This window comes from Petaurus breviceps, unplaced genomic scaffold (assembly GCF_028583685.1).
Source record: "Petaurus breviceps papuanus isolate PSGF00001 unplaced genomic scaffold, PetGlider_PUasm1.0 90730, whole genome shotgun sequence".
In the NCBI taxonomy this organism is placed as follows: Eukaryota; Metazoa; Chordata; class Mammalia; order Diprotodontia; family Petauridae; genus Petaurus; species Petaurus breviceps.
The window spans coordinates 12,105,862-12,133,127 of record NW_027187324.1 but is presented as its reverse complement, the minus strand read 5'-3'; the positions used below and the strand labels follow the sequence as shown (position 1 = coordinate 12,133,127).

Genomic DNA, 27,266 nt, shown 5'->3' with positions numbered 1-27,266 from the left:
TATTCTCAAACAAACATGAATTATATACTGCCCCCTGAATAGGCATTATGCTTTCATGATTCTCTTACACTTGCTCTCTTTATGGAGATCTTTGTTAATCCCATTAATAGGCATAAATGCCTTCCATTCTCAGACTGCCTTCTATCTACTGGGCAGTATCTCCTATGGTCTGAGTTATATACATGTGGTCTCTTCCATTACAATGTAAGCCGCTTGAGGGCAAGGGCTGGGCTGTTTTTTACTTTCTTTGTCTCCATAGGGCTAGGCACTGCACTTGGCACTTCCACAGTAAAGGCTTACAAAATGCTTGTTAACTAACTGATTGTTCCTTCTGCCAGGATTTTCTGCATCTCCTTCTACATTGAATGTGTAATACTTCCTTTAAGGTCCAACTCAACAGCTAACCCTATTATGAAATCTCTGATTTTCCCCAGTTGGTAATTTGGCTAATGTAGTAAAAAAAAAAAAAAATTTAGTAATAATAAAAATATACAGGGTTGCATGAGAAACACTTTTTTTTAATTATCAAATACATTTATAAAAATTTGTGAGTTATAGTTATTTGTGTTGGTATTTTCTTTCCATGCTATTCTACATTTCTAGGGGTTTCATGTTTTATCTGAACTTTGTATCTTCAACAGTGGCACAGTGCTTGACACACAGTGTCCTGTATATGTGTGTGTTATAAAAAATGTATAAAGTTGGTGTCCATTAAAAATCTTTGTCCCACTCTTTTGCTAATATTTTTGTCATTTTTATTTATATGTATTTTATATTTTATATATTTTATTTATATTTTATTATCACAATTATTGTAGAATTATTATAAAGATTAAATATATTTATATTATTTTGGAAAATCAGAACTGCTTATTAATAGAAGCTATAGGCTCTTCTTTGCAACCCAAAGAACACTGAAGAAGGCAAATATGTGAAATGAAATTACCTAGAAATTAGGAATTTGAAGATAACATCTTTGCAAAATGCCTTTACAGCCATATATTTTGGCATGCTCAAGCCTGAGAAATCTCAAAAATATGCTTTTCCCCCAACACCATTTCAATGTATTTCAGTATAACAATAATTAGCACCTTAATTATTATGTCTGAACATCAATCAGTTCTTTTCTGAGCTTCCTTCTCTATCTATAAAATGAGGGGGCAAGACTAAATGGATTCTCAGGTTGCTTTTAGCTTCAGCATTTTGTACTTCCATAACTGATTATTGCCAATAGGGAAAAAGGCATCTATAAACATTACATAAAGATAAAACTTGGTAAGGTATTGTGTTCATAAATATGTTTGAAAATCAGTTGTTTGTCTCTGTGTTCCAAATTCTAATGTGAAAAATGGTGGTAGAAACCATATTAACAGTGCCTAGTTCCCAATCCAAAACTCAAAAGTACATTTGACACTAAAGTACTTTACTAATAAAATTATGGAAGCTAACCATCAGGTATAAATGGGCCACCATGGGAGATAGTGTTTTCCCCCTGATAGGAGGTCTCCAAACAAAAGCTGGACAAGCACATAGTAGGTGTGTTATAGTGGAGGATATGGGGGACAGGTGGGGTGGAATATAGATAGAATTAGATGGCAGCGAATATCCCTTCCAACTTTGAAATTCTTTGGTTCTCTGACTAGACCAGCGAAAATAACTAGCTACAAATGGTGGGTTTCATGGCCTGGAAGCAGGGAACTGGTAGGACAGGATAAGGTGGGGGCAGGGTGAAAAGAGTGGTTCAATGGTCAACAACATCAACAACTTCCATTGAACATAAAGATGAGAATTAAATAGTAACAACAAATCACAATTGACATTTATACATTGTCTTAAGATTAACAAGGCATTTGGCATAGATGTCATCCCATTTGAAACTCATGATAACACTACAAAATAAGTACTACAGGTATTTTTAATCTCCATTTTGCAAGTGAGGAAAAAGACTCAGAGAGTTTACTTTAACTTGCCCAGGATCACAGAAAAAGTAAGTATCCACAACCGAACTTGAACCCAGATCTTAATGAAGTATAAACCTTAGGTGTACTTCTTGATTCCAGGCTGGCACCCAATCCCAGTGGAGTTACTCACCTGCTTCCTTCCAATTCTACTATTTATTGTTTTTGCAAGCATTTCTTCTCCTTCTCTAGCTACACTGCAGAACAGAGACCAGTCCCAAGTTACTTTCTTGTCCCATAATTAAGTACTTATAAGGGTTTTTATGGCCAGCAACAATGAGTAATAAGTAAGGGTAAAAGTTCCTTTCTATGCTCTCTCCTTTCCATCTTCTTTTTCATGAAAAAAAAATTAATGGAGAAGAGAATAATCATTTACTGAGTCCCTACTATACACTAGGTACCATGCTAAACAACTTTACAAATATAATTTCATTTGATCCTCACAACAACCCTGGGAGACAAGTGCTATTATTATCTTTATTTTAAAGTTGAAGAAACTGAGGCAGGCAGAAGTTGAATGACTTGCCCAGGGGGTCACAAAGCCAAATAAGTATCTAAGGCTAGATTTGAATTCAGGTCTTCCTGACTCCATTCCCAGCTCTCTATTCGCTCTGCCACCTCAATTTACAGGGAGAATTGGTTATACAAGTGAGAATATTAGATAAGATAGGTCCATAATGGGTGTCCCAAAATTCTCAGTATAATTTTAAGCTATTAAAGTTTAAAACTTTACTATGAGAGGATTTGAATGATTCTTCTTTCCCGGTATTATATTTGATCTACCTGAAATACTGTCCATTGCATTCCCTGGTACTAGAAAGCCTACATATTCTTCAAGGAAATTCTAGTTCATATCCTCTTGTTTCCAGGAAAACTTTCAGAAAATGCAAATCTCTCTCAACCTTACCCTTTACTGCCTTATACTTAAAGACTGAGGAACATAATCAGCTCACCTGCTGACTCTGGGAATAGGCTTTTTCCAGTCCCACCAGCTATTAGTGCCTTCCCCTCTAAAGTTAGCTTGTAGGCACTCTTTCTGAATTATGTATTCACTTATATTTTTACACGTGGGTTCCCCCATAGTAATCTAAAGAAGGGCTAATTTTCATTTTTCTTTACATCTCCTGTACTTAGCACAGTATCTGACACATAGTAAGAACTTAATAAATGCTTGTTGGTCAACTGATTACAGGCTGCTCTCTGTGGTTCTGAATGGTTCTTTATCTTTGTATACCTAATCTTCCTATATGGACTGCAAACTTCTCAAGGGAAAGGACCAAGTTTCATACATTAATTGCATCTAACTACCAAAACCACCAAGCACAATGCCTTTCATGTAATATCTAAAGATAAGTGATTCCTCATAATTGAAATATTAACACAAATACACAAAAAATGAGCACATGGAATTATTTATAGAGAGTTTCTTTGGTTCCATTTATTGAATACAAAATTATTTTGTTCAGTGGCTTTTTATTTCAAGTTCAATGACAAAGAAGCAGCTATATTAACTAAAGATGAAACCCTTACTGGACAGATAAAATAAATTCCCATAATCTCCAAAATCCAAAATACATTCACTCTCGAACCTTCAAGGTCACCTCATCTGTTGCCATCCTTAAGTAGATACTATCTACCACTTACAGGACAGTACTTATATAACAAACACAGGACACCAAACAGGTTCAAGATAAGCTTACTCATCAGTGGTCATATAAACCAAAGATCTTTCACTTTCATTATTATTATATTGCAACCTCTTATTTGTTTTTCCAAAGTATTGGAATTTTCTTTCTCATTTGTCAAGAATTCTCTGACCCTAGTAAAATATTGCCTAGTTTAGAGACAATGTAATAAAATAATCCATGCTTTATGATTTTAACAATCTGAAGTTTTAAATTGTTTTTACAAAAAAAAATGCTAGGAATATTTTATATATAGATATAGACTGTTTAGTTATTTTAAGTAACCTCCCTCACCAATCCATTCTAGGTTAGGGTTCAGTGTTCAATGTTCTTCCTTCTATCCTGAACACAAAAAACAAAAACAAAACCTAGCACAAAAATACAAGATAAATCCAATAGAACTACAAAGTACTGCTTAATGCCTAACATCAGTGAAGTTATCAGCTTATCTTGTGGTATTTTGTTGGCTGCTAATTTTCTTTGTGTGCAAGAGGCAGAAAAGGAGGAGAAGAGAAAGAAAAGAAAGAGGGACAAAAGGAGAGAAGAAAAAATGAAGAGAGGGAAAAGAGAGAGAAGGAAAAACAGAGGAGAGGTGAGGGGAGAGAAAAGGAAGGGATGGAAAGAGAGACAAAGAAGAAGGAGAAATATAGGGGAAAAGGACAGAGAGGAAGGAAAACAGAAAGAGAGGTAGGTAATGATAAAGAGATACAGAGAGGGAAAGAAGAGGGACAAAGAGACAGAGGGAGGGAAAAGAAGACAGAGGAGAAAGCCATTAACAGCTAAAAAGTCCTTTATTCAACATATATTCATTACCTATAAATGAGAGAGCTCATTAACTAATAATCACATAAATTGTCCTGTTTGGTGTATTCTAGTGTTTGCAGAGAAAAAAATTATGCATGCTCCATCAGCAGTGCTGTTAGTTTTAGTATTTTTTAATAAATTTGTTGATTATTTGGGAATTAAGTATGTTAGGGCTAACAATTTGTATTTTCCTTTTTTTTTTTGTTTTGTTTTTTGGAGGGCAATTGGGGTTAAGTGACTTGCCCAAGGTCACATGGCTAGTTTTTTCTTGTGTTACGTGTCCGAGGTCACATTTGAACTCAGGTCCTCCTGACTCCAGGGCCCGTGCTCTATTCACTGTGCCACCTAGCCGCCCAACAATTTGTATTTTCACAATTAGTTTACATATTCCCATTAAGGAAAGGATTATGAACAGTGGAGCACAGTTCCAGATAAATTACCAGATTCAGCAGGAGCAAACAAGGTGGAACGGAAAGGCTAATGCCTACCATAAAATGTTTCCCAATATCCCTGAAAACATAGCTCTCTCAAGCTCTCTTCATGAAGAAGAGGTTTCAACCCAAATATACCTTAGAGATACTGCAAGAAACTCCAATATGATCCACTGAATCATCACATTTAGACAAGTAAGAAACAAAAAACTACTGCAGCAGGTAGACAGAAAATCCCAGGGAACCATGGAGATTGGTCCATGCAACCTCTATTCTTCCCAAGTACTCTTTACAAAGTTTCCTTTTCCCACTACTCACTCAAAGTCATATACGCTACCATTCTCTGAATGACCACAATTTGAAGACCTGAATATGGTGCTTCCAGATTTTCATAATGGGTGTTTCCCATCCTAGCTTAGTATTTCTGAATTGCTAAGAATAATTATAGGTTATTCAAACTTACCTTTGTCTTTGAAGGCTCAGGTGATGAAGAATTTCTCCCTTCTAAAGACTCAGAAACTGATAAAGAGTCTGATGTTAAAGGCTGTTCTGATTTAGGAAAAGCACCAGGTTCCTGGGAAATGGGCAAATACAAGGGTGTAGCAGGTGATGCTGCCTTCTCTCTTTCTTTTGCTTCCTCTTCAACACTTTTCAAGGCTGAGCTTGAGTGAAGCTGGCTGTCATCTGATTTTGAGAAAGAGCCACTTACTTGAATGTTTTTAGTGACTTCCACATCACCATTGTACTTCCAAGCATCATCCATCTAAATTGAGAGAATCACACCATTTTGACAGGGTCATTTGGTTTGTTTTTTTTCCTCCCTTTTCTTCTTTATTATATTTTGTCTTCTTTAAAATGTTAAGAAGCCTCTATACTGTCTATCAGTTTGTGCACATAGACTCTCCGAAGCTACTGTTCCCTCCCATATATCTGTTGCTGTTTACCCTCTCAGTGAGACAACACATAAGCAATATATGCAAACACATATGAATATCCAATAACCTATTTAGTATTATCTATCAACAACAAGTGGAAAAATTTAGGAAAAAAATGTTTAATCTAATCTTCCAAAATAAGCATGTAGTATTCATTCATTCAGATCCATGCCACAAAACCCTAGGATATTCAGGTTCAAAAGTCTTAAAGTCATTTTATCCCCCTCAGGCATTGCTCTACACAAACCTGCTCAAAAATGCTTCAGCCCACTTTCAAATAGTCATTTTCAAATGACTAAGCCCAGGAGGTTCTCCATCTGTATCCTTTATAGTATATTTCTATTTTAAATACTGAATTTCAGATAAATCTCCAGGTAAAAAACTTTTACTTGATTTGGCTCTTCTATGGAGATCAACTACAGGTAATTTAAATCTATTTGCAAAAGTACTCCCAACATCTTATTATTCAAGAGAGACTAACGAGGAACCCAGAAGAGTTTTTACCGTATAAGATCTGGGAAGTGATGAGATCCCTCTTGACTGGGAACCAAAAGGTCTTGGTGTAACCACCGATGTTAACCTAGATGTATCAGTTTTCTGGTAACTTCTGGGTAGAGATGCTGAAACCCGAGCAGTTCCCATTTGTGTACTCAGTGAATGGTTAGAAGACAAAGCTGGGGCTGAGCTCTGTTTCTCTGTCAGGCTTTGAGAAAGAACCTGAATTTCAGCTGTTCCATAATCCTCCATCTTCGGAAGACTTGAAGAATTTTCTTTACCACTCTCTGTACCATAAGTCACTTCCTTCTCTCTTCCTTCTTTCAGGTAACCTTCTCTTGCCAAAGTTGGTGCAAGAGATTCCTTTGTTTCATTGAATATCTCATCATTAGAAGAATACATTCTCTCAGGATCAAATGTTTTCTGCTGATGACTGTTGGATTCTTGGTTTCTAATTTCCCTTTAAAGAAAAGAATACCACCTCACATTTATATTTTACCTTTAGATTTACAAGAGGCATTTTCCTTCACAACAATTCTGTGAGGAAGACAGTGCAAATATTATACTCAGGTTAAAGGTGAGGAACATGAGGGTAAGGGAGGCCAAGGGTCCAGATGAGAGCCACAGAGCTAGCAAATATAGGAAATGGAATTCAAACCCAGCTCTTTTACCTCTTATGCAAGTTCTTTCTAATAGTTCTATGAACTGGTGAAATTACAGTCAAACACTGGTACAAAGGATAGAGTTACCGTTCTTATTCAGATAGCTAACACACAAAATAGTAAACAAACAATAATTCACACTAATTAAGAAAAGAAAGGAGGGGAGAAAAGAGGGAAATACTTGGAATTTTCCTTTCAAGACTCAAGATAAAACTGATTAACAATTATGTACACTTTAAAGTGGCTGGTTAGTCACTCTGCAGCTTCCTTCGACTTTATTTCCTAGAAATCTAACAATTTACCCACCCCATCCATTCTAAAGGAAAGAAACTGTACTATAGTAAGAGACTGTGATCTAAGTTCTCTTTTAAAACTTATGCATATGTATATATATGCTATATATGCGCACACATATCCACATACACACAAATATACACACACAGCACTTAATATTAACATATCACTTTGGCTAAAAACAAGTTTTAAGCAAAAATGTTGAGCTTTTTAAAAAATTTTTATTCTTTATGAAGGAAAAACAATGAAAGAACCACACAGAGTTTTAAAGACCTCTCTCAGTTTAAACTTAGTTATCTAATTTCATCCAACTCTGTAAAACTCTACTAGAAATGACTGATTCACATTTGTATTTTACATTCATAAAGGGGTTAATTTAAATATAAAATGCTCACTCTTATAAGCACAGAACTTTCATGTTCAGCCTACACCAATGAAAGGAATGGAACTATGGTTATAGCTGGCTTCCACAGCACAAAGAGAGTGTTGTTGAATTTCACTAGACTATTTCCTTTTATACATTATTGTTAAGGCATATTTGCTTTCTCTTTGGCAAGGAAGTGTCATAGGGTTTCATATAGTAATTGCACAGAGGAAAAGTTCACATGTCCTTTTCTGTGATCTTTTGCAACACACAAAATCATAGTTCAGGTTATAATATCTTTTTATTTTTAAGGGAAAATTTCACATTATTCAAACTGAAAGGAAGATTGAATGTGCCTTTCATCAGATATGCACACAAGTCATTTTAATAAAATTTGTAAAATTATTTAACAAAAGAAAAACAAGCATATTTTCACATTAGCAGTTTTCATCAGCTCATTCTTAGTGTGAAATGACAAAAGAACATATCAGTTAAAATTGATACCTATTTTAAACACGAAATGCTTTTATAAAGCCATAGAACTATTTACTACATCCCATTTAGGCTTTTTTGTTTGTTTGTTTTTTTTTCACTTAGAACAAAACCCTGAATATTTTCACTGCATTTCAGAGTACAGGTTTACATATGATTAACCTGCCAGTCAATGGTTTCTAAACAACAGCTATGTCAAGCTGGAAGAAAAAAGAAAAGGAAAGGAAAGGAAACAAAACATTCATTTCTAACATTAGCTTCTATGAAATGCAACTACTAGAATCCATTAAGTCTCATCAGCTCAAAACGGGGACATTTACAAATACAAATGCAAGCCAGCTTTCTTACCTGTCCTGGAGAATTTCTCCAAATGTTTTTGAGCTCCTTTGAGACCTCTCAAGAGACTGCTTTTCAATTTCTTCCCTCTCTTCCTTTTTCTTTTGCAGATCTGAAGTATAACTTTTTCGACGATTTTTCCATTTTGCAAGGTCCTAACACAAAATCACATTAGAACAGGTATACCTGACTTTCTATACACTTCTGTCTACCAATTAGAGAGCACCAGAGTATCCCATTACCCAGCTGGAACTATTTATTCAAACTAGATGCCAAGGTGCCCTTATTTTCTTTTATATACCTAGCATTTCTGTAGCAAGGCTTGATTTCCACTTTCTCTCTCTCTCTGTCTCTCTCTCTGTCTCTCTCCTTCCCTCCCAAATCTGACCTAATAACTAGATCCCATATTTTGTTTTCTAGATAACTAATTTGTCTACTGCCCATTTCACAAAGAACACTAAGTTACTATAAACTAGATATTGACTCAGAAACACTAATGAACTTTCAAGTTACTTAACACTTTTGGAAAAATTAAATCCAATAAATGCTTTAATATTAAAACCCAATTAGTAAGCACCAGCCCCAGAGTCGGGATGACCTGGGATCGAATCCAGGCTCTGATACTTAGCACCACACCCAGAAATAACTGGCCATGTAACCTTGAGCAAGTTACTTAACCCTAATTGCTTTAAAAAAAAAAACAATTAATAGTAACTTTAATAATTAAGTGATGATGTATCACCCTTAAGAAGGTAAATACTGCAGAGGACATGCAAATATGACAGGGTCCTAAAGGGTCTTACAACAGATTAATATATTATAGTCCCCAAGAACGTGGGGCCATTTTCACCGATCATTCCCAAGGCGTTCTTATCCAGTTTGATCTTTGATGGTCCAAGGAAGCTATTTTAGCTTTTACTGTAGGGACTTCAAATATTCTGCGAAGGACTCAACAAATGAATTGATCTTCTGGAGATTTTCCACATTGAATAATGGCAAAAACAAGCCTCTGCACATTCTGCATACCAAACTGGGTTAGGCACCTTATCGTACAATCAACCCAGCCTCTAGGAGTGAAGAAAGGGCACTCAACATGAGGCCTGTGTATACTAAAACCAAGCAATTATTCCAGTCCTTGACCCCAAACTGCCAGTGTCACATCAGAATGAAATATTTCCATTTTTTTAATAAGAATAAAATGGGATACATCAGTAGACATTTAGGGAAGTACACTTGAGTTTTAATTTGGCTTAACACTTTATAGGAATGCTCCTGTATCAGGTTATTTTTTATCTAGGCTCCATGCTGACAATTTACCACATATTTAGGAAAAGTAAAGCCAAGTCACTGTTTCTTCACAGTGAAGTTTTTTGTCTTCAATGAAACAGAGAACTTAAAAGGTAGAGAACAGGTAGTGTTTAGAAGCAGTGTGGAAAATGCAGACACTTCTACTATTAAAGCACTCTTTTCTATGGCTCCATTAAAGCCCAGTTTAACACATGATCAGGTCTCCCCCATCCTAAGAAACGAATCAGTTGACCATTTGGCTACTGTTCCATGCTTTGCATCCTAATACCGAACTAAGCTTTGCCATATTCAAATAGTCCATCTATTGTCACCCAGTGACATTCCTCTAAACCTTCAGTTCTCAGTGATTCTCCTTTTCAAAATCTCAGTTGTAACTCCCCCCCAAGATCGACTATTTCAGTAACTGCTGACATATCATTTCTTTGAATTTCTAAAACTTTTACATTTTGATTTGCCGGCTCAAGTCTTTGAACTTCCTGACTTCTTGAACCTCTCCTATAGTATCTCTTTATAACAGATGTTTCAGTGACCTCCAACACTTTGCCCTGAGTCTTCTGCTAATATATGTAAACCTCATCTAAAATTGCAAAGAGCTATATAAATGCAAACCAGTATTATTCTGTATACAGACAATGAGTAAGATAATTTTCTTCTATGAGTGTAGTTAGCATGTGTATCCCAACCAACAACTATCTTTTGAACCTTAACTTTCCTTCCTGCTAAGAAATAGTTTACCATAACCCCGCATACACACATACATACACTCTTACACTTAAAGAGATTACATTTTTAAGAATATTATGAGAAAAGAACCATTCTCATAATCAATATTAAGATATAGAGTCAAAAATATCTCAAAATCTTACAAGAGAATTACTAGCAAACTAACCATGAAACAAGACTGTGATGCAAAGGAAGGGTAATAGTTATTGACTACAGACTCGTTTTAGGAAGTGTGTAGGAAAAGAATTTTAAATGTCATGTAAATGCATAGACCTATGACATGCCTCATCATCCCCTCCCCCAATTTTTGGGAATACTTACATCCTGCCACTGCTGGTCTTGTTCTTGCAATTGTGATTTTATTTTTTGCATTTCTTCATAGCGCAGTTGACGCAAATTAGGCACATCCTCTGCGGTAATATCACTCAAGGATTTGCTCCTGCAAGAAATAGATCTGGGATTACCAAAATTTACACATTATTAAATCTAATAAAAAGCAGAAGACTGGATATGTACCTAGAGGTTCCATCTAAATTTCTATTGTAGCACTTTGGAATTTAATGAAGATAATTTTTAATACTATTATATAAGTGTTAGTGGTGTTTTCCTAAAAAACAGGAAACTAGATCCTAACAAATGTGAAATGTTGCTAAAAAGTGCTGAGTTTACACTGAAAATTAAGTCTAGAGTTCAACATTCAAAATGTCAGTGACCAAATTATTTATGTAACTAGACTAAATAATTTAAATGAAAGTATTAAATATAGTTACAGTCACATCATAACTACATCCCTGTTTCCCTCACCTCCACAGTTATTTTTTTAAAGCTTAGACTCACATTTTAGTCATATGAATATTTAAAATTGTTATTTGATATCTCCTCAAATTTTACATGACTCTGGGTGGAAAAAAAAAACAAGCTACTCTTTGTGAGTGCAGGACCACCCTCATCACTCTATTGAAAATTATTTCTCCACAGTCCCCATTGATTTTTTAAATGTCTTTTTCTTAATCTTTGACCACTCGTAAGTTTTTGACACAACTGATCGCTACATGAACCTTAACACACTTGGTTTCAGTGATAACTGAACTCTTCTCTAACATGAGTGATTTCTTCCTAACTCTCCATTCCCATAACACTTTGTACCTCTCCTTTGGAATGGATCATGCTACATTTTCTACTATAAGTGTGTGCATGTTTTCCCTCTCTTTAGTCAGTCAATAAACATTTATGAAGTACCTACTCTGTGCCTCGAACTACACTAAGTTCTGGGGAGACAAAAAAAAAAAACAGAGGCAATCTCTGTTCTCGAGGAATAAAAAAGAAAACACATTCTCTGTTCTCGAGGAGTGCACAGGAGGAGACAATGTGCAAACTTTAACTATATGAACAGAAATTATATGTGGGACAAGTTGGAAATAATCAACAGAAAGAAAAGTACTTGAATTAAGAAAGGAGGGTCAGAAAAGGCTTGAGATAGGGCTTGTGGTAGAAGGTACAATTTTAGCTGGGGTTTGAAAAGGGAAACCAGGAAGTAGAGAAGGGAAAGGAGATAATTCAAAGCATAGGGAACAGCCAATGAAAAGGCCAGAGTGGGGAGATGGGCATTTCTCACTGGAGAAACAGTAGAGAAGCCAGTGACACCCGACTTGACTGCGATGGAAAATGTACTGGAAGCAGGGAAGCACTTGAAAAGTGTCTCAGGGAATCTGACGAGTCCAGAATTTATCCTGGGTCAGCCTGAGTCAAGTCACTTACTGGGTCAAGTCACTGTACTAGGATGGCCCTAGCTTCTAGTGGGCCTCCACTAGAGTAGATGGGAAGCCTACGTAATAAAGCTTTAGGCCGCAGAAAGAGAAAAAACATAAATAAGAAGGCAGAGATTATGAACTCAAGAATCCTAAAAAAAAAATCTCAATTTCTTCCTCTCCCAGTAATATCTTTACCTATCCACTACTACTACTAGACTGCTACTCAAGATAATCCAGATACCAAGTTCTCCAAGGAAAAGGATAATAGTGCTCTTTTGATTAGCTGAGAATGTATATTATTTCTAAATAAAATTCCATGAAGCTCCTAGATTCAAAGCTATAAATAAGGAACGTTAAAAAGGACCAAAGTGATCTAAAATACATTGTCAGAAGTTCCCTAAGTCAGTCCTTTACAACAAACTCAATGAATTTCACACCATTAACTGGGGGATCCACTCCTTCAACTTGAGTCAGCCATGGATGAAACAGGTCCTATGTGCAGTTCTGAATCTGAAATCATACCTCGCTTCTGACCTCTTACCACATTCCTGCTAAGCTAACTTGAGATGTCAATATAGTTTGCCAAATATTATTCAGTGGCTCTGTAATTACTACAAAAGGAGGTCAGGAAAAAAGATGAATAATTTTCATTTGTAAGATTTGGCTTCCAACCTCTAGAACCACAAGGCTAGATTAGGAACCTGCAGCTACTATAAATGGGAAAGTTGCCCATCCATGCTCCAGTCTCTCCAGATGCAGCTCAGACCTATTTCATTTCTATTTGGAGGGGTTGTTTTCTCTCATGCTTTCATCTTGTGCTTAAGTTAGTTAAAATCTTTTGGCTAAAAATATATTAGTTGAACATATATGGATGTTGATTATTTTCAATTATAATACTACATTTAATTAGTTTTTATTTCCTATTAATATTGGCAACAGATTATATGGTTTCATCTCATACTATAAAATTACTCCTGTAAACTCTTATACTCATGTCAAATTTTGATTACTATAGACTTCTGCCAACAACCATCAAATAAGTACTAGCTTTTGAATTTCATAAAACCACACCAAAATCCATGCAACATAAAAGCATGCACATATGAAATACCTCCCACACACAATGCATCCTGCTAGACAAGCCAAAAAATTGACAAATGTTAACAGCTCAACAAAAGCAAGCCAGAAATTACAAAGCCAAGACTTAGATAGGTATAGTGCACTTCTTTCCCTTTAACATAACTCCTGCCAAAGAGACATTAATGGCATTTCCATAAGTAGTTACTTTGCAGTAAGACAGCACAATGAGCCATAATACTTTGAAGTATTACAAGCTTCACTAAAAACATTATGTACAGAAAAATAACACATAAACATGAAGCGAGCTCGCCCTACATTAAAAGCCTAAACGCCATCTAATTTCTATTTGAGATCTGTGTACACTTGGATTTTTAATTATTAATTTTTAAACTATTGTAAGTACTTGTGTGATTCCATATGTAATTTTTCTGAAATCTTTTAGACTGGCAAATTTTAAATACATGGGACTCCACTAAGACATTCACTCTTCATTGTATTTACTCTCCATTTTCTGCTTAGACATTCATTATTCAGAAGTCTCAATTAACTGGGCATACTGCTTTTATTCCTGCAAACACTTTGATACTGTGATGCATTAAGGGCATTTAAAAAAAATATTCTCAGTGGCAGAATCTTGAAATACAAATTAAAGAAAACATTAATGCTACTAATTATAATCGCAGATGAATATGCTGAACTGCAGCATTCATATTCCTCAATTTCAGTCATGGCTCTATTCAGGCAATTGGGCCAAACTGAAAGATTAGAAAGGGTAGCTATTCAAAAAGCCATGAATAATTATAGTTTTGTGGATAGTATGTGTCCTCATCTATTGTTCATTTTTTTATAAATTATTTTACTAACATAACTGAAACTTATAGTATTAAGGCTTCCCTTAGATTACAAAGTGTTTTGAAAGAAAATATTAAATTCTAAATAGGTTGAGTTTCAAGCAAGTTCTTGAAACAAGTTAAAATAATTCTTCACAGTGAATTGAAAGCATGAAAGATTAAATATGATTATATGATTTGTGGAGTTTCTTTTATGGCCAAGGAAGTATAAAAATGAATATTCTGAAAATCATTTTTTGAACTGGTGACAGAGAAGTTCTTGCCTATCAAGGACCTGCCCAGTGACTCACTTTTACCTTTCATACCTAGAAACTGGATATTAATTTATGAAATATTAACTTTTCAGCTATTTTCTATAGCTTTCAATTTACCTGAAATAAGTAACCTTTCGTAAGATTCCTGAACCCTAAAGGAATGGGATCATGTTACAAGACACAAAGAATTAAAATGTTAAAAATGTAACATTTTTAGAAGATATTTTAGATTAAGGATCAAAAATTACTTTAACAGCTCTCTGGAAAATTTTTTTTTCAGGTTTTGCACTTTCCTTGCTATCATTTAAAAATATTTATAGGTTATTCTAAGTATTAATTGTAGAAACTCAAATGAGTTAAATATAACTACCTTGTATAGTGTATTTGTGAATTACATGAGTAAGCTGAATTACTCTGATAACTTAGCTTAATTCAGATTCATAGTCACAATGTAGGAAAAAAGTCTAAAGAAGTTTTGGGTTTTTTTAATCATAGAAATTTTATTAAATTTATTTTGTGGACAAATTGCTATTGAATATATTTAGTAATTAGTTATGAAGTTAATTCTTTCAAAGTTTCAGGCTACAGTAAATAAAGAATGGAGTTTACCCCTTAAGGCAGCGGTGGGGAACCTGAGGCCTTAAGGCCACATATGTTCTTCTAAATCCTCTTGGCCTTTTCAAAAGGTCACATGTGGCCTTAAGGCCACAGGTTCCCCACCCCTGCCTTAAGTAAGTAGTCTTGAAATTTCCTGTGATCAGCCATAAGGGAGACTGTAACAGTATGTAACCGATCATTATTATCAGAAAATTATCTTTCCATTCAAGAAAATTATCTCTAGGGAGGCTAAGTGGCGCAGTGAATAGAGCACTGGCCCTGGAGTCAGGAGGACCCGAGTTCAAATTTGGCCTCAGATCCTTAATACAAAAAATTAGCCATGTGACCTTGGGCAAGTCACTTAACCCCAATTGCCCTCCAAAAAAGAAAGAAAAAAGAGAAAATTATCTCTAAATGCATGTACCACTGACAAGGGGATCACCATCTAAGCTGGAAGCCAGAGGTAATGACAGCTTTTTAAAAATGAATAATAATATCCTTTAAAGTAATCTAACCTCCAAAGGAATTGAGCCTACACAGATAAATGTTGACATTCCTTGTTCAAACATAAGATTTCTTTCAGAAAAGAGGCTACAATTTGGATTTTAATAAGACATTAGGAAATTACTAAAACTTAAGTTTTCACATGTTCTTTTGGTTATTTAGTAATTAAAATACCATTTGACATGTTTTCATTTTTGATTAAGTATTTCTGCCACTTACATAGCTCCTAAATTTCCTAAACTTTCCTAAACATAACATTTTAAAGCCTCATGCATGACACACAGCAACCCAGTTTAGCCCAGGCCTTAATAAACATGCATCATCCATCACAAGTTATAGAAAATGACCAACACTATAGAAAAAGTTTCTATTATTTCCCAGAAAACTTACCCATTCTCATCAGAAATCTTTTGAAAGAGTCTAAGGAACCAGAAAACCAAAAGTTAAAAGTGTCATTAATTTTTTTCTGGTTGTGTTAGTTCTTGAATGTTGAAAAATTTTATGCACAAATTATTCTAACTAGAGATGGACAAATATTAAATGGTGAGAGAGTTTTATTTGTATATTTACCCATATCATAGAATTCATAGCCAACATTATTTAAATAACATGTTCTCAAAATCTGATGAAATTTAAGCAAAATCCTTTAAGTCTCTTGAATTATACCTACATTATCAATCCTTAGAAAAAAAAGTCTTATATGTAGGTCTTTTGAATATCACATACAACTGAGGTACATTCTAATAAATTAAGTTAATCCAAATAAATCTCATCTGATTTGTCCACCTCTAATTCAACACCAAAAATACAAACCAATTAACACATAAATTTCAAAAATGACCGTAGTTATATACACATGAAGTTCAGATGACACTAAGAATTTTGGTAGCTGAAGACTAATGAAATTCATGCATTTTTACATCCATCAAAGTTTGCATTTAACCTTGTTAAGCCTCACATCAAAAGCAAAAATGTTTCAAATAACTGAAATTCAGGAAAATTTGAGACAAAACCAAAATTAAGAGAAATGAAATTTGCAATGCCATATTTTTGGGGAAAGGTTCTAAATCAACATTATATGCACTCCCAAGTTCCCTAACATAATTTGAAAGAAAATATATCCAGATTGTTTACAAAATGCCTGGACATCAATAATTAATAAGAGCTTATAAAAATAACTGCTGACTATTTCCATGGAATCTCCAGTTATAATGAAGAATTGTGCTTTTGCTTAAGGTAACAAGTTTCATAACTTTTGGAGTTCAGAATATACATTCTTAATGGGACCTGAGCTGATAAATTTAAAGAAAGAAATTATGTAGTTTTAAAAGGGAACAAGGGATACAAATATGGCATTGCACTATTTTTTTTCTGCCAAACAAGAGTAATTTTATCAAAGCAAAATAAAACTAATTTTTTCAAATTTGCACATGGCATGCATGGTTTAGCAACACATAATGTTGCCCTCTTTCACAAGAATTAGACAGGACAATCAGCTAAATAAAGGAACAATTCTTGCAGAAACACACTCTGACCTCTCAACCATCTGTCGTTTCTTGTGCCTAACTTTGCTGGCTGCTCGGATAGCCTCCCATTTTTTTAAGTCCTCTTCACTGCATGGACCAGGAGTGAAACTGATGGATGGTGGCACAGTGGTTCCTAGTTTCCAACACTCAATCTTACGAGTCAACATATCATCCTTCTTTTGACAAGAGGATGGAACTAAGACTCTACAGCTATTATTTCTTTCTTTTGATGAAGATGTCCTTTCAAGTACACAGAGAAATCTGGCTCGGATTTCTGGTGGGAGAGTCCAAGGTTCTGGAAAGGGGATTGGATGGTATTTATCTGGGGCTCCCGATAAAGGCACCTCTTTCTTCTGTGTTGGAATTCTGCGAACAATCATGTCATCTTTTTCTAAATCTGGAAGCACAGATTCACCTTCTCTCTGTTGCAGGATTATATCTCGCTCTATGAAATCATCTGGTACAGAGAATCTTCTAAAATCTTCGAAAGCCTGAAGAACAGCAGGATTTGCATGGAAAGCCCCAGTCTTCCTAACAAAGTAATCATCATTTTCTAAGTCAGGATCCAATACTCCATTCTCAGAATCATCTCTTCTGTAGCCCGGGGCATAAAAGACATTCCTTCGGCATGTTATGACCCTTGGACCAGATGTGGGATCAATTTTGGTCTTTGTTTCAGAAGACAAGATGTCATCAGAATATGTTTGTAAGGCCTGAAGTAATAAAAACTGACTGAAGCATATAAAAGAAAAGGAAGGTAGAATCTTAGAAACTATTTTAAAAGGCAACTAAATTAAAGACAAACTAAACAGTGTTTATATGTAAATATTTCTAGATGCTTAGGCAGAGAGAGGGTGGGAAACCTATCATAACATACCTTTTCTATTGCACAATCTGGTGTAAAAAATATAGAAAACTAACTCAAATAACTAAAAAGAGCCCAATGGAGGAAATCAGAAGTGCCAAAGGATGGGACTGGGCTGATTTCTTGGTAGAAAAGCAAGTGTTACACATAGGTTTAGTTTATCAAATATTGTCCTCATACCAGCTGATTTTACTAACCAGGGAGAAGGATCCTAGATCTACAGCTGAACTGTCTGCTCCAATGTCTGCATTGCATAGGTAAGGTATCTGTGGGGGCATAGAGAATTTAAGCAACTCACCTAAAGTCACACAGGTAGTAAGTAGCAGGGTCATGAACCTAACCAAGTTCCTATTTTTCAAATTCTGAGCTGTTTAACTGTGCTATATTTCCTAAATTGATTTAATAAGAAGGTGGAACAACAATGAGAAACTACCATATTTGGGAGACATATATTTAGTCTACTAGGCATATTGCAGCTTGTGAAAAAATTAAAAAAAAAATACACAGACACAGAAGAACAATGCAGTGTCATTCCTCTTCCTTCTGTACTCCCCATCAGGGTAGAACTCAACTTTTTCTATACATTCTCTTCTTATTTATAAACTCTCTCATTTCTTCTCCAAGTATAACATAATAATGATAATAAATATTACAAGGCCACATTTTAAGAGAAAGATTTTAAATAAAAAATGTATTTGTTCTCATATTCTCTAATATGTAATTGCAAGGAAAGCGTAGAATTCCAAAATATCTTTAACATGCCTAATCATTAGCATAGAAAAGAGATTATAAAATTATCCACTGAACATTTCCACATATTTTCAAATTATAATAGAAAGATGGCCTGGTATATTAGATAAAAGGCTTTTTTTAGAAATAGGGACTCCCAGGTTCAAGAGTTACCTCTAATACACACTATGTGCCACTAGCAAGTACTCTAATTTCTCGGTGCCTTGGGAACTTACAAGTTACAAATGAGTTGCTGATCTGTGTTGATGGAAGCTATTTCCACAGGGAGTTCCTTATATCTATAAAATTCCAGATCTGGATCAAAGGTTTTTAATTAAAAAAAAAAGCAAAAGGAAATATTTGGGCCTGTTTTTTTTTTAATGAACAGAAAGTGTTTAGCAAAATATTTTGCCTCCGATGTATATGCATTTAATTATAAAACTGTAAAAGTTTCTAAATATCTATATTTTAAAATGCAAGTTAAATTGCTATGCCATAGGTATAGCTTAAATTGAGGATTCAGGTGTTTGTTGTTTTAAATCTACATAAATGTCAAGGTCAGAAGCTTGCCAAAAGACATTTTTATCATTTTTCATACTGAATGTATTTAAGGAATGGTATCTCATGCTTCAGTACAGTAAAAACAAGACTGTCACATCAGCTTGGGTTAGTGCAGCTGCAGAAGCAAGTAGATAATCTTAGATCACTCTTCAGATGGGTCAGGCTCATGCAATCATATCAACCTTGGTCTATCAGAAGCATCACTGAATCTCCTTTCCATATTTCTGTTCCATGATTTGGGTGATTGTTTGGTAGCAAGGTTCATCAAGATTGAGCGTCTTTGGCAATTCCCATCTAAACCTTGCCCTGCTCTCTGTGCCATACTAAAAATGGCAGGTTTTTGTTCACAGATTGAATTCTCATCTTCTGAGTCTGAATTCCTTTTATTGTGCCATGACATAGGAAAGGGAAAGGAAAAGAAAAATAAGAAGGAAGAGAGAGATAAAAAAAAAATAGAACTACTGAAAATAGTATAAAGTCATAATTGTTTATGGAAGACAATTCTTTTTTTTCAGGAGGCAGGCATTTCTTAAATTTGTCAATTAAATATTTCTTTTCAAATCTAATATCTCCCAAAAACAAATTCAAAGGCTTAAAGTGCTAATGTGACCTGGCCAGAAACTTGCCTCCCTGCCACATCTTTTTGTGTGGAGCAAAGATGGACACAAAAGTAAATGAGTCAAGTCAAAGTATACAAGCTCCACAGAAACATGCATGAAGACAAACCTGAATCCCTGAAACTCCTTATACCATGGCTTGTAAGAAGATGTCTTTTTAATTCTTTTCCAACTCAGATCTTCTGGAGTCCAACTTTTGGGGAGAAACTTGTCAAAGTCACTCCCTGCAGTGGGTACCACTGGACTTAGCTTGCGCACATATAGATCATCCTTTATAATGTTTGGCATGCCCGTTGCTTTTTGATCTTCCTCTTCTTCCTCCTCCTCCAAATAGCTAGAGGAGTTTGAAGTTTCTTTTATTGTTGGCCTGTTTTCCACTTTAGTGTCCCATTTTCTCCTCTGTTTACTGTTCAAAACATCCAACCAGTTAGGATACTTTCTGAGCACTTTGACAAGGAGTACACAAAAGGCATGCTTTTTGGCTCACAAAGTTCACGCCACTGTGAATGAAGCAAATTAGTTCTCACTTTCATCACTGCAGTCCCTAAAACAAAGTTAAGGCATTATGGATGCATTTTATCACAACCACTGAATAACTGAATGAACCACTGGAGCTGCTCAGAACAATTATTTAGTGACAAGAGAAAGAAAGGAAGGAAGGAAGGAAGAAGGAAGGGAGGGAGGGAGAAAGGAAGAGAGGAAGGAAGAAAAGAAAGATCAGAGGGAATGGAAGGAAGGAGATAAAGAAAGGAGGGAGAGAAAGAAAGAGGAGAGGAAGGAAAGGAGAGAGAAAGAAAGGAAAGGAAGAAGGGAGGGAGAGAAAGGTAGAGAAAGAGAGGTGGCAGGAAGGGCAGAGGGAAGAAGGAAAGAAGGAAGAGAAGGGAGTAAGGGAAGGGAAACAAATGACACTTTGGGAGTGTTACTTTCTGTATTAAAATGAATTAACAGCACAGTAGATATTGAAATTCAATACAAATCTCTCTGACCTCATCAGTTCCTTGAATCCAGTAGCTAAAGGATCAGTTGTAGAAAGCTTTTGTGAACAAGACTTAGGCAGGCTGGTTTTCAAGATGGAAAGCTGTCTAGATGCCGAGGAGTACTCATGCCTCTTTTTCGCTCGGAATCTACGGTTGGCTAAGTCATCCAAAATTATGTCAGGAAACCTTCGTTCATTCTCTGAATCTGAACCACTGTCATAGTCACACATCACCATCAGATTTGAAGCTGGATTTGAAAAACCACATCCTGCTCTGCTAATTTGATGGGAAGTTAAAATGATTCTTTTTCATATCCACTTAGGTCAATCAAAATAGGAAGAAATTGAAGAAAACAACACTGAACATGAAAACCCCTAAGAACTGACTGGTAAACTGAGAGGTATGCCAGTAAACTCAAAGATATACATTCAAAACAGAACCTTTCAATCACATGCTGATATTCGAAATTAGAAGAAAGAAACCTTTCAGATATGAATGATTAAATAAGATCAAAGGGGAGAGGGGGACTGCTAACACACACAATACCAAAGAACATCCAAAATCTATTCTCTCTGCCATACTTAAGTACTGTATCAAAATAATATCACTAAATACACTGAATTGGAAAATTAAATATTTAAAGTCGACACCAGTACCTTGAGAAGGTTCCATCAGCTTCAGTGTACACAGGACTTGCCCAACTTCTTCTATTATCCTCATTCTTGTCTGGCCTTTTTTTCCTCAGTGGTGCAGGCACATAGGTTGGCTGTCTACTTTTGTTAGGTAAAAAACGATTGAATGGTAGAGCCGATTTGGGCTCAACAGCTGATATCCTTCGATAGGACATATCATCCTTGTTATAATCCTGCATTTTGAATGTGAGTTCAGAATCTGTGTCACTCTCACAACCTAAAAAGAAGCACACATAAAATTTTTTTTTTTGCTTTACTCTCCAGATTTTGCATCTAACTGAAACCCACACAGCTTGCTTGCTCTGTCTTTCCCTTGGAAACTCAGCACTGCTGATGCTAACTGCTCAGATTATTTTTAGAAATTTGTCATGAAGTTGTGATAAGAACCATTAGGTGGAACTTGCTTTGCATACTGGAGCTACATGCATTACATTCTTTCACTGTGCCACATTCTGTGCAGAAAACAAAGTGCTAATCTCTTGGCAAACCATCTTTATTTCTAGTCTCTTCCCCCTCATTTTCCTAACCCCACAGTTTTCCAGAAACCTACTTTGCATGGCAAATTGTGTCATAATCAAGTCATACCTTTTTAAAATAAGGTGCTAGAATAGCCCCCAGGTAATTAAGTAATTTTAACTAAAGCAATGCAAATCTAGTCAGTGTATGCATGCGTGTTTATGTTGAAGAGACATACAGACAAATCTCAGCAAATCTTGGATCAATGACTAGATGGAAGCAGTGGGCTAAGTGTAAGTTATTCACCACTGGTAGCAATAGAAATTGCTTTGGGAACTTTTGTATAATGATGCTAAATCATTTGCACAAAATTTTTTTAAGTGAATCCATTTTTACTCTTCTTATTCAAATAAGCACAAAATATATTTTCTATCTTTAGAGACCAAAGGAGACAAGAATAAAAAGTAAGAAGGCTTGAGAGGGACAAAAAGGAAAGGGGTTTGATTTTCCAGTGAGAATATACTTGCCCAACAGCCAACTATTGCCACTAACATTACCTCTTCCCCTTCCTTCCCCCTCTCTTACTACCACATTTACCCACTTCATGGTTTTTTCCCTTTATCATGAGCAGCACTGTTTAACAGCATCCTCTCACAGCAATCCATGCTGGCAGAAATGGTAGGATAAGGTTGGCAAGAAAAACACAGCAATTTGGAAGCAACATGGTTAATCTAAGCTGATAAGGTTTTGTCCCAAGTGTGAGAGGGCATCTATAGCAGCTAACAGAGAGAGCAGAGACCCAATAGCGAAATGCCTACGGTAATGGAAAAAAGAGGGTCCACCAAGTTGCTAGAGGAAGAAAAAGGGGGTGAAAGTTCTTACATCAGTCTTTGCTCACCTGAGATCCATTAATCTGCTTTTGTTTGGGATTTTTTAAAATAGTTTTATAAATCCAATATAATCTGAAATCTTTTGCATTTTATCTTATGTATTTAAAACATTCTGACAAGGAATCCATGGGCTTTCTTCACCAGACTGCCAAAAAGGCCCATAACACCAAAGAAGATTAAGAATCCATTTTTTAGAGTTGTGACTAAATTGGCAAATAGCTAATACTACGTATGAGTGCCTCAATTTCTTTGTCTGGTATTTGTGTTTTTTCCAACAACATTACACACTAGGAACTTTTGTCAAAGTATATTGTTTAATGAAAATTTATAACTAAAGCTTAAATCACTTCACTCCAAGAGGTGAAATTTTGAGTTATTTTGTATCTCATATTGTTACTGTGCCCACACAGTAAACACTTGGTAATAATTTTTTTAATCCCTACTCACTTGTGAATGGCACATTTCTATTCACAGTGTTCAAGGTAGTTAGTACAAATATCTGCATTTACTGATGAGGAAATGAAAGCTCACAAGGCCATTACTTCACATCACATACATAGGAGAGGTCTATGACATAGAATATATGAAGGTGAACAGGATGAAATAAAGGCATAAAGATAAGTCTGGAGTCAGATGTAGAGAGCCTCAAACGTGCTTAACTCCAAATGTACTAATCTATACCATACTGCCTGATTCAAAAAATGCTTGTCAGTAATGGAAAAGCCACCAAAAAAAACTATAGAAAACAATTAAAAATTAATAAACTGACTTTATTTGTAAGTCTATTAAGAAAGTACTTAATGATGACCAATTTATGATGCTAATCTGATAAATATCAGAATAAATATTACTGAATCCCCCAAAGAGGAAACGCATTGTATTTCACTCGCTATATATCCAAGCCTTAAGCACCATCATTCTATGAATACTCAGTATTTCTTCTCCAAAAAGCATCAGGATGGGAGAAAACTACAGTTCCAATTCAACTGATTATCCCCTCCCCCCAAAAAAATTTATGAGCCTAGTAAGTCTTTGGCACAATGCTAGTAAGTGGGGATACAAACAGGAAAATAATTATTGCCTCAAGATCACAATTTTACAGGGAGAGTAATGAAGACAAAGTGATAAATGCAGAGGAAAAAATACATATAGGTTATGAAAACTGTCATGTAGGAATAATCAGGGAAAGGAAAAGTAAGATTTTATTAAGAGATGGTTGTTTGAATTGAGTCTGAATTGAAAAGATTTCAATAAGTGGGGAAGAAAGAGGAAAGCAGACTCTAGAGGAGACAGAATAAACAAAGGTATAAAAATGGGAGAAGAGAGAACAAAAAGGGGAAGAAAGTAGTCCAAACAATGTAACTGGAATATAGCACACATAAAAAGGAGGTCTGGAATAAAGCTAGAAATATAGCTTACTAGGGAATCGATTTTAAATAACCATGTATGCCAAGATAAGAATTTTAAGCAATTCAGTGGCAACAAGGAGTCACTGAATATTTTTGAGCAGGAGAGTGATATTATTGCCCTTTGTGGGGACATGAATCCTCAAGCTGAGGCTTGAATTCAGCACTGTCCTACTACTAATTTTAAATTTTCTGATGTTTATGCTTTCCTACACATTTCTCTTTCATTTTCCCATTATGGTTCCTTAACACTATCTATCTATATGTTTGTGTATGTGTTTACACACACACACACTCTCTCTCTCTACCCTCTCCCTCTCTCTTTCTCTCTCTCTCTCTCTCCCTCCCCCTTCTCCTCCCCCGCTCCCCCTCTCTCTCTATGTTTCAAGTTCTTTGGACATTTCCATAACAAAGTAAGGTAAGAATTTCAATCACTATTTCTCCATTAATGGTCTAGTCACTCAAGTGAAATGTGTATTAAAAATTATCTCAAATAAAAAGAATAATGAAACTACAGAGAATTAAGAAAATATATTATCACATACCTTGAGAATAAACTGATCATCACTAAAACCAGAAATACTGATAAAACTCATGGGTCTACTTTAAAGGGGAATATTATTTTATTTGGGAGTTTATTTTGAAGAATTCAAAAGTTCAAGAATAAATTTTTATCTAGATATGAATTAAACAAAAGGATAAACAACCTACTGTCACAGCCTGACTCACAATTCCAATCTTGTAGATGTTTCCTGTTGAAGAAGGTGGAACCAGAGGAATTTTCCAGGAAGGAATATTCCTTGCATGAAACTGCAGTCAGGATAAATGTCAGTCAGGAACTTGCAGAGATTTAAAGTATAAAATACTTGACATGACTTGGTATAAGAAAAGAGATAAAACACTACTCCTTTCTTTAAAGACACTGGGGTTACAGATGTAGAATGTTGTATATAGGAAACGCCAATATGTTGTTGGTTTTGTTGAAATAATTTTTTTTTCTCTTTTTGACAAGGGAAGTTTCTCTGAGTATGAGAGGAGGAGGGCACTTTCAGAAATGAGTAGCATATAAAACGAAGGCATCAATAATGCTTTTTTTTTTACAAACATAATTGACATCCCACTATAGTAGCAGAGATAAAGTAATGGTCTAAGGAATCTTAAGTGGCATACATATTTTATGCCATCAACTTTTTTAAAAATTCCAGAAACAGATTTGAAGAGAAAAGGGGAAAATAATAGTAAAGGGAAAAAAATATAAACATTGATACATGATTACACAACTGCTTAGTGGCCCTAAATTTTTCTACCTTGATTTGTCCCAAAACATGTCTCCCCTGTCATATCCCCTCTAAGAACTACACACACTCTTTCATCCAGGGAAAAACATATTATTTGGACAACTTTTTTAAAAAAATTTACTTACCTTCACTGCCACCTTTCAGAGTTAAATCTGATGAACAGCTTGTGAATGATCTAGACCCAAAAGAATCCAAGCTATCAAAGGAATCGTCTCTTTTGTGGTAGGCTGAAGGACTAAGAAATTCTCCACGTTCAGTATACCAAATATCTCCGTAGCCACTGTCCCTGCCACTCCTTTTCAGACTGCTGGAGTCTTCAAGTGCCTAAAAATTTTATTTTTAAATTAACAGTGGATTACTTTAACCTTCCAGGAATTTAATTAGTTATTACTAATAATTTTTGATTGCATATTTCATTCAAAAGGTGCTGTAGTCAATAGGTATATTGGGCCTTCACTTTGAGGCCTACAACAAATTTTTCTAGACATTTAAGTCAAAAAATGTGTTAAAACCAGATTCTGGTTTGCATGGACATGGTTAGTGCCTCTCCAATAACTATCAGTGTTTAAAAATAAGAAAGATGGGGAAGTAATTTTAAAAGATATAAAAGTGTTACTGAAGTAAGAGGCAGGTCTGGTTTAGTAGTAAAAGACCTGTATAGAGAATCAGAGGACCTTGACTGAAATCACAATTCTATTACTATAGCAGCTAGGTGGTACAATGGATAGAGCACCAGGTCTGAAGTTGGGAGGACCTGAGTTCAAATCTGACCTCAGACACTTATTAGCTGTGGGACTCTAGGCAAGTAACTTAACTGTTTGCCTCAGTTTCCTCATCTGTAAAATGAACTGGAGAAGGAAATGGCAAACCATTCCAGTATCTTTGCCAAGAAAATCCCAAATGGGGTCACAGAGAGTCAGACACAACTGAAATGACTGGGGAAAAATAATTACTGCTTCTATGACCTTGAGCAAATCATTTAACCTCTCTGGATATAAGTTTCTTTAACAATAAGATAAGGGACTCCCTCCAAAAAAGACAGATGGGATTATTGATTTAGGGCAGGATAGGACCACAGAGATTCTCAAATCCAAACCTTCACCTTATAGATGGGGAAACTAAGACATCAAGCAGATTAAGTGACTTCCCCAAGATCACAAAGCTTTAAGTTTCTGAGGCAGTATTTTAATCCAGGGGGTTAGTCTATACCAACTTTTTCCACTTGCAACCCCTTTTCAGCTTTAAGCAATGTTAGTTGGCTCCATGCAAAGTGTACGTGCAAGGCTGAAGCAAAGGTGCATGATGTGATGCAACATGAGCAAATGCTGCCAGAAACACCTCAGATTCATTAGGTGCTTGAATTTTTAATTCAATTCAATTGGCAATTGGGATTAAGTGACTTGCCCAAAGTCACACACCTAGTAAGTGTCTGAGGTCAGATTTGAACTCAGGTCCTCCTGACTCCAAGACTGATGCTCTACCGTGTTTCCCCGATAATAAGACACTGTCTTATTAATTTTTTTTGGACAGAAAAACACCAGAGGGCTTATTTTCAGGGGAGGTCTTATTTTAATGAACATTGACAGCAATTTTAATAAACAGGTAAATGTGAACAAAAAAATGTACCTTTATTCAATAAGCAAATCACTGGGGAAGAACAGGATGACGCGCTCACTGCTGCAGCTCTGATTGGATGCAGCTCAGAGCGCAACGTGCGTTTCACCC

The 27,266-nt window shown here is 35.5% G+C and overlaps 1 protein-coding gene across 18 annotated transcripts in view; it reads right to left on the bottom strand.

Annotated features, from left to right (window-relative positions):
- LMO7 (LIM domain 7) overlaps window positions 1-27,266 on the bottom strand; it is a 262,077-nt gene that overhangs the window by 36,508 nt on the left and 198,303 nt on the right. For 10 of the 18 annotated variants that reach the window (XM_069066814.1, XM_069066823.1, XM_069066813.1 and 7 more), the window contains 11 exons: window positions 25,667-25,865; window positions 21,456-21,708; window positions 20,809-21,012; window positions 19,932-20,228; window positions 19,388-19,585; window positions 17,060-17,782; window positions 15,915-15,944; window positions 10,809-10,926; window positions 8,469-8,611; window positions 6,318-6,768; window positions 5,342-5,641 (listed from right to left, as the gene is read on the bottom strand). In XM_069066814.1, coding sequence (XP_068922915.1) covers window positions 5,342-5,641; window positions 6,318-6,768; window positions 8,469-8,611; window positions 10,809-10,926; window positions 15,915-15,944; window positions 17,060-17,782; window positions 19,388-19,585; window positions 19,932-20,228; window positions 20,809-21,012; window positions 21,456-21,708; window positions 25,667-25,865 — 2,916 coding nt within the window. The remainder of the gene's footprint in view (window positions 1-5,341; window positions 5,642-6,317; window positions 6,769-8,468; window positions 8,612-10,808; window positions 10,927-15,914; window positions 15,945-17,059; window positions 17,783-19,387; window positions 19,586-19,931; window positions 20,229-20,808; window positions 21,013-21,455; window positions 21,709-25,666; window positions 25,866-27,266) is intronic. The other 8 variants (XM_069066822.1, XM_069066829.1, XM_069066830.1 and 5 more) reach the window with 5 other exon arrangements.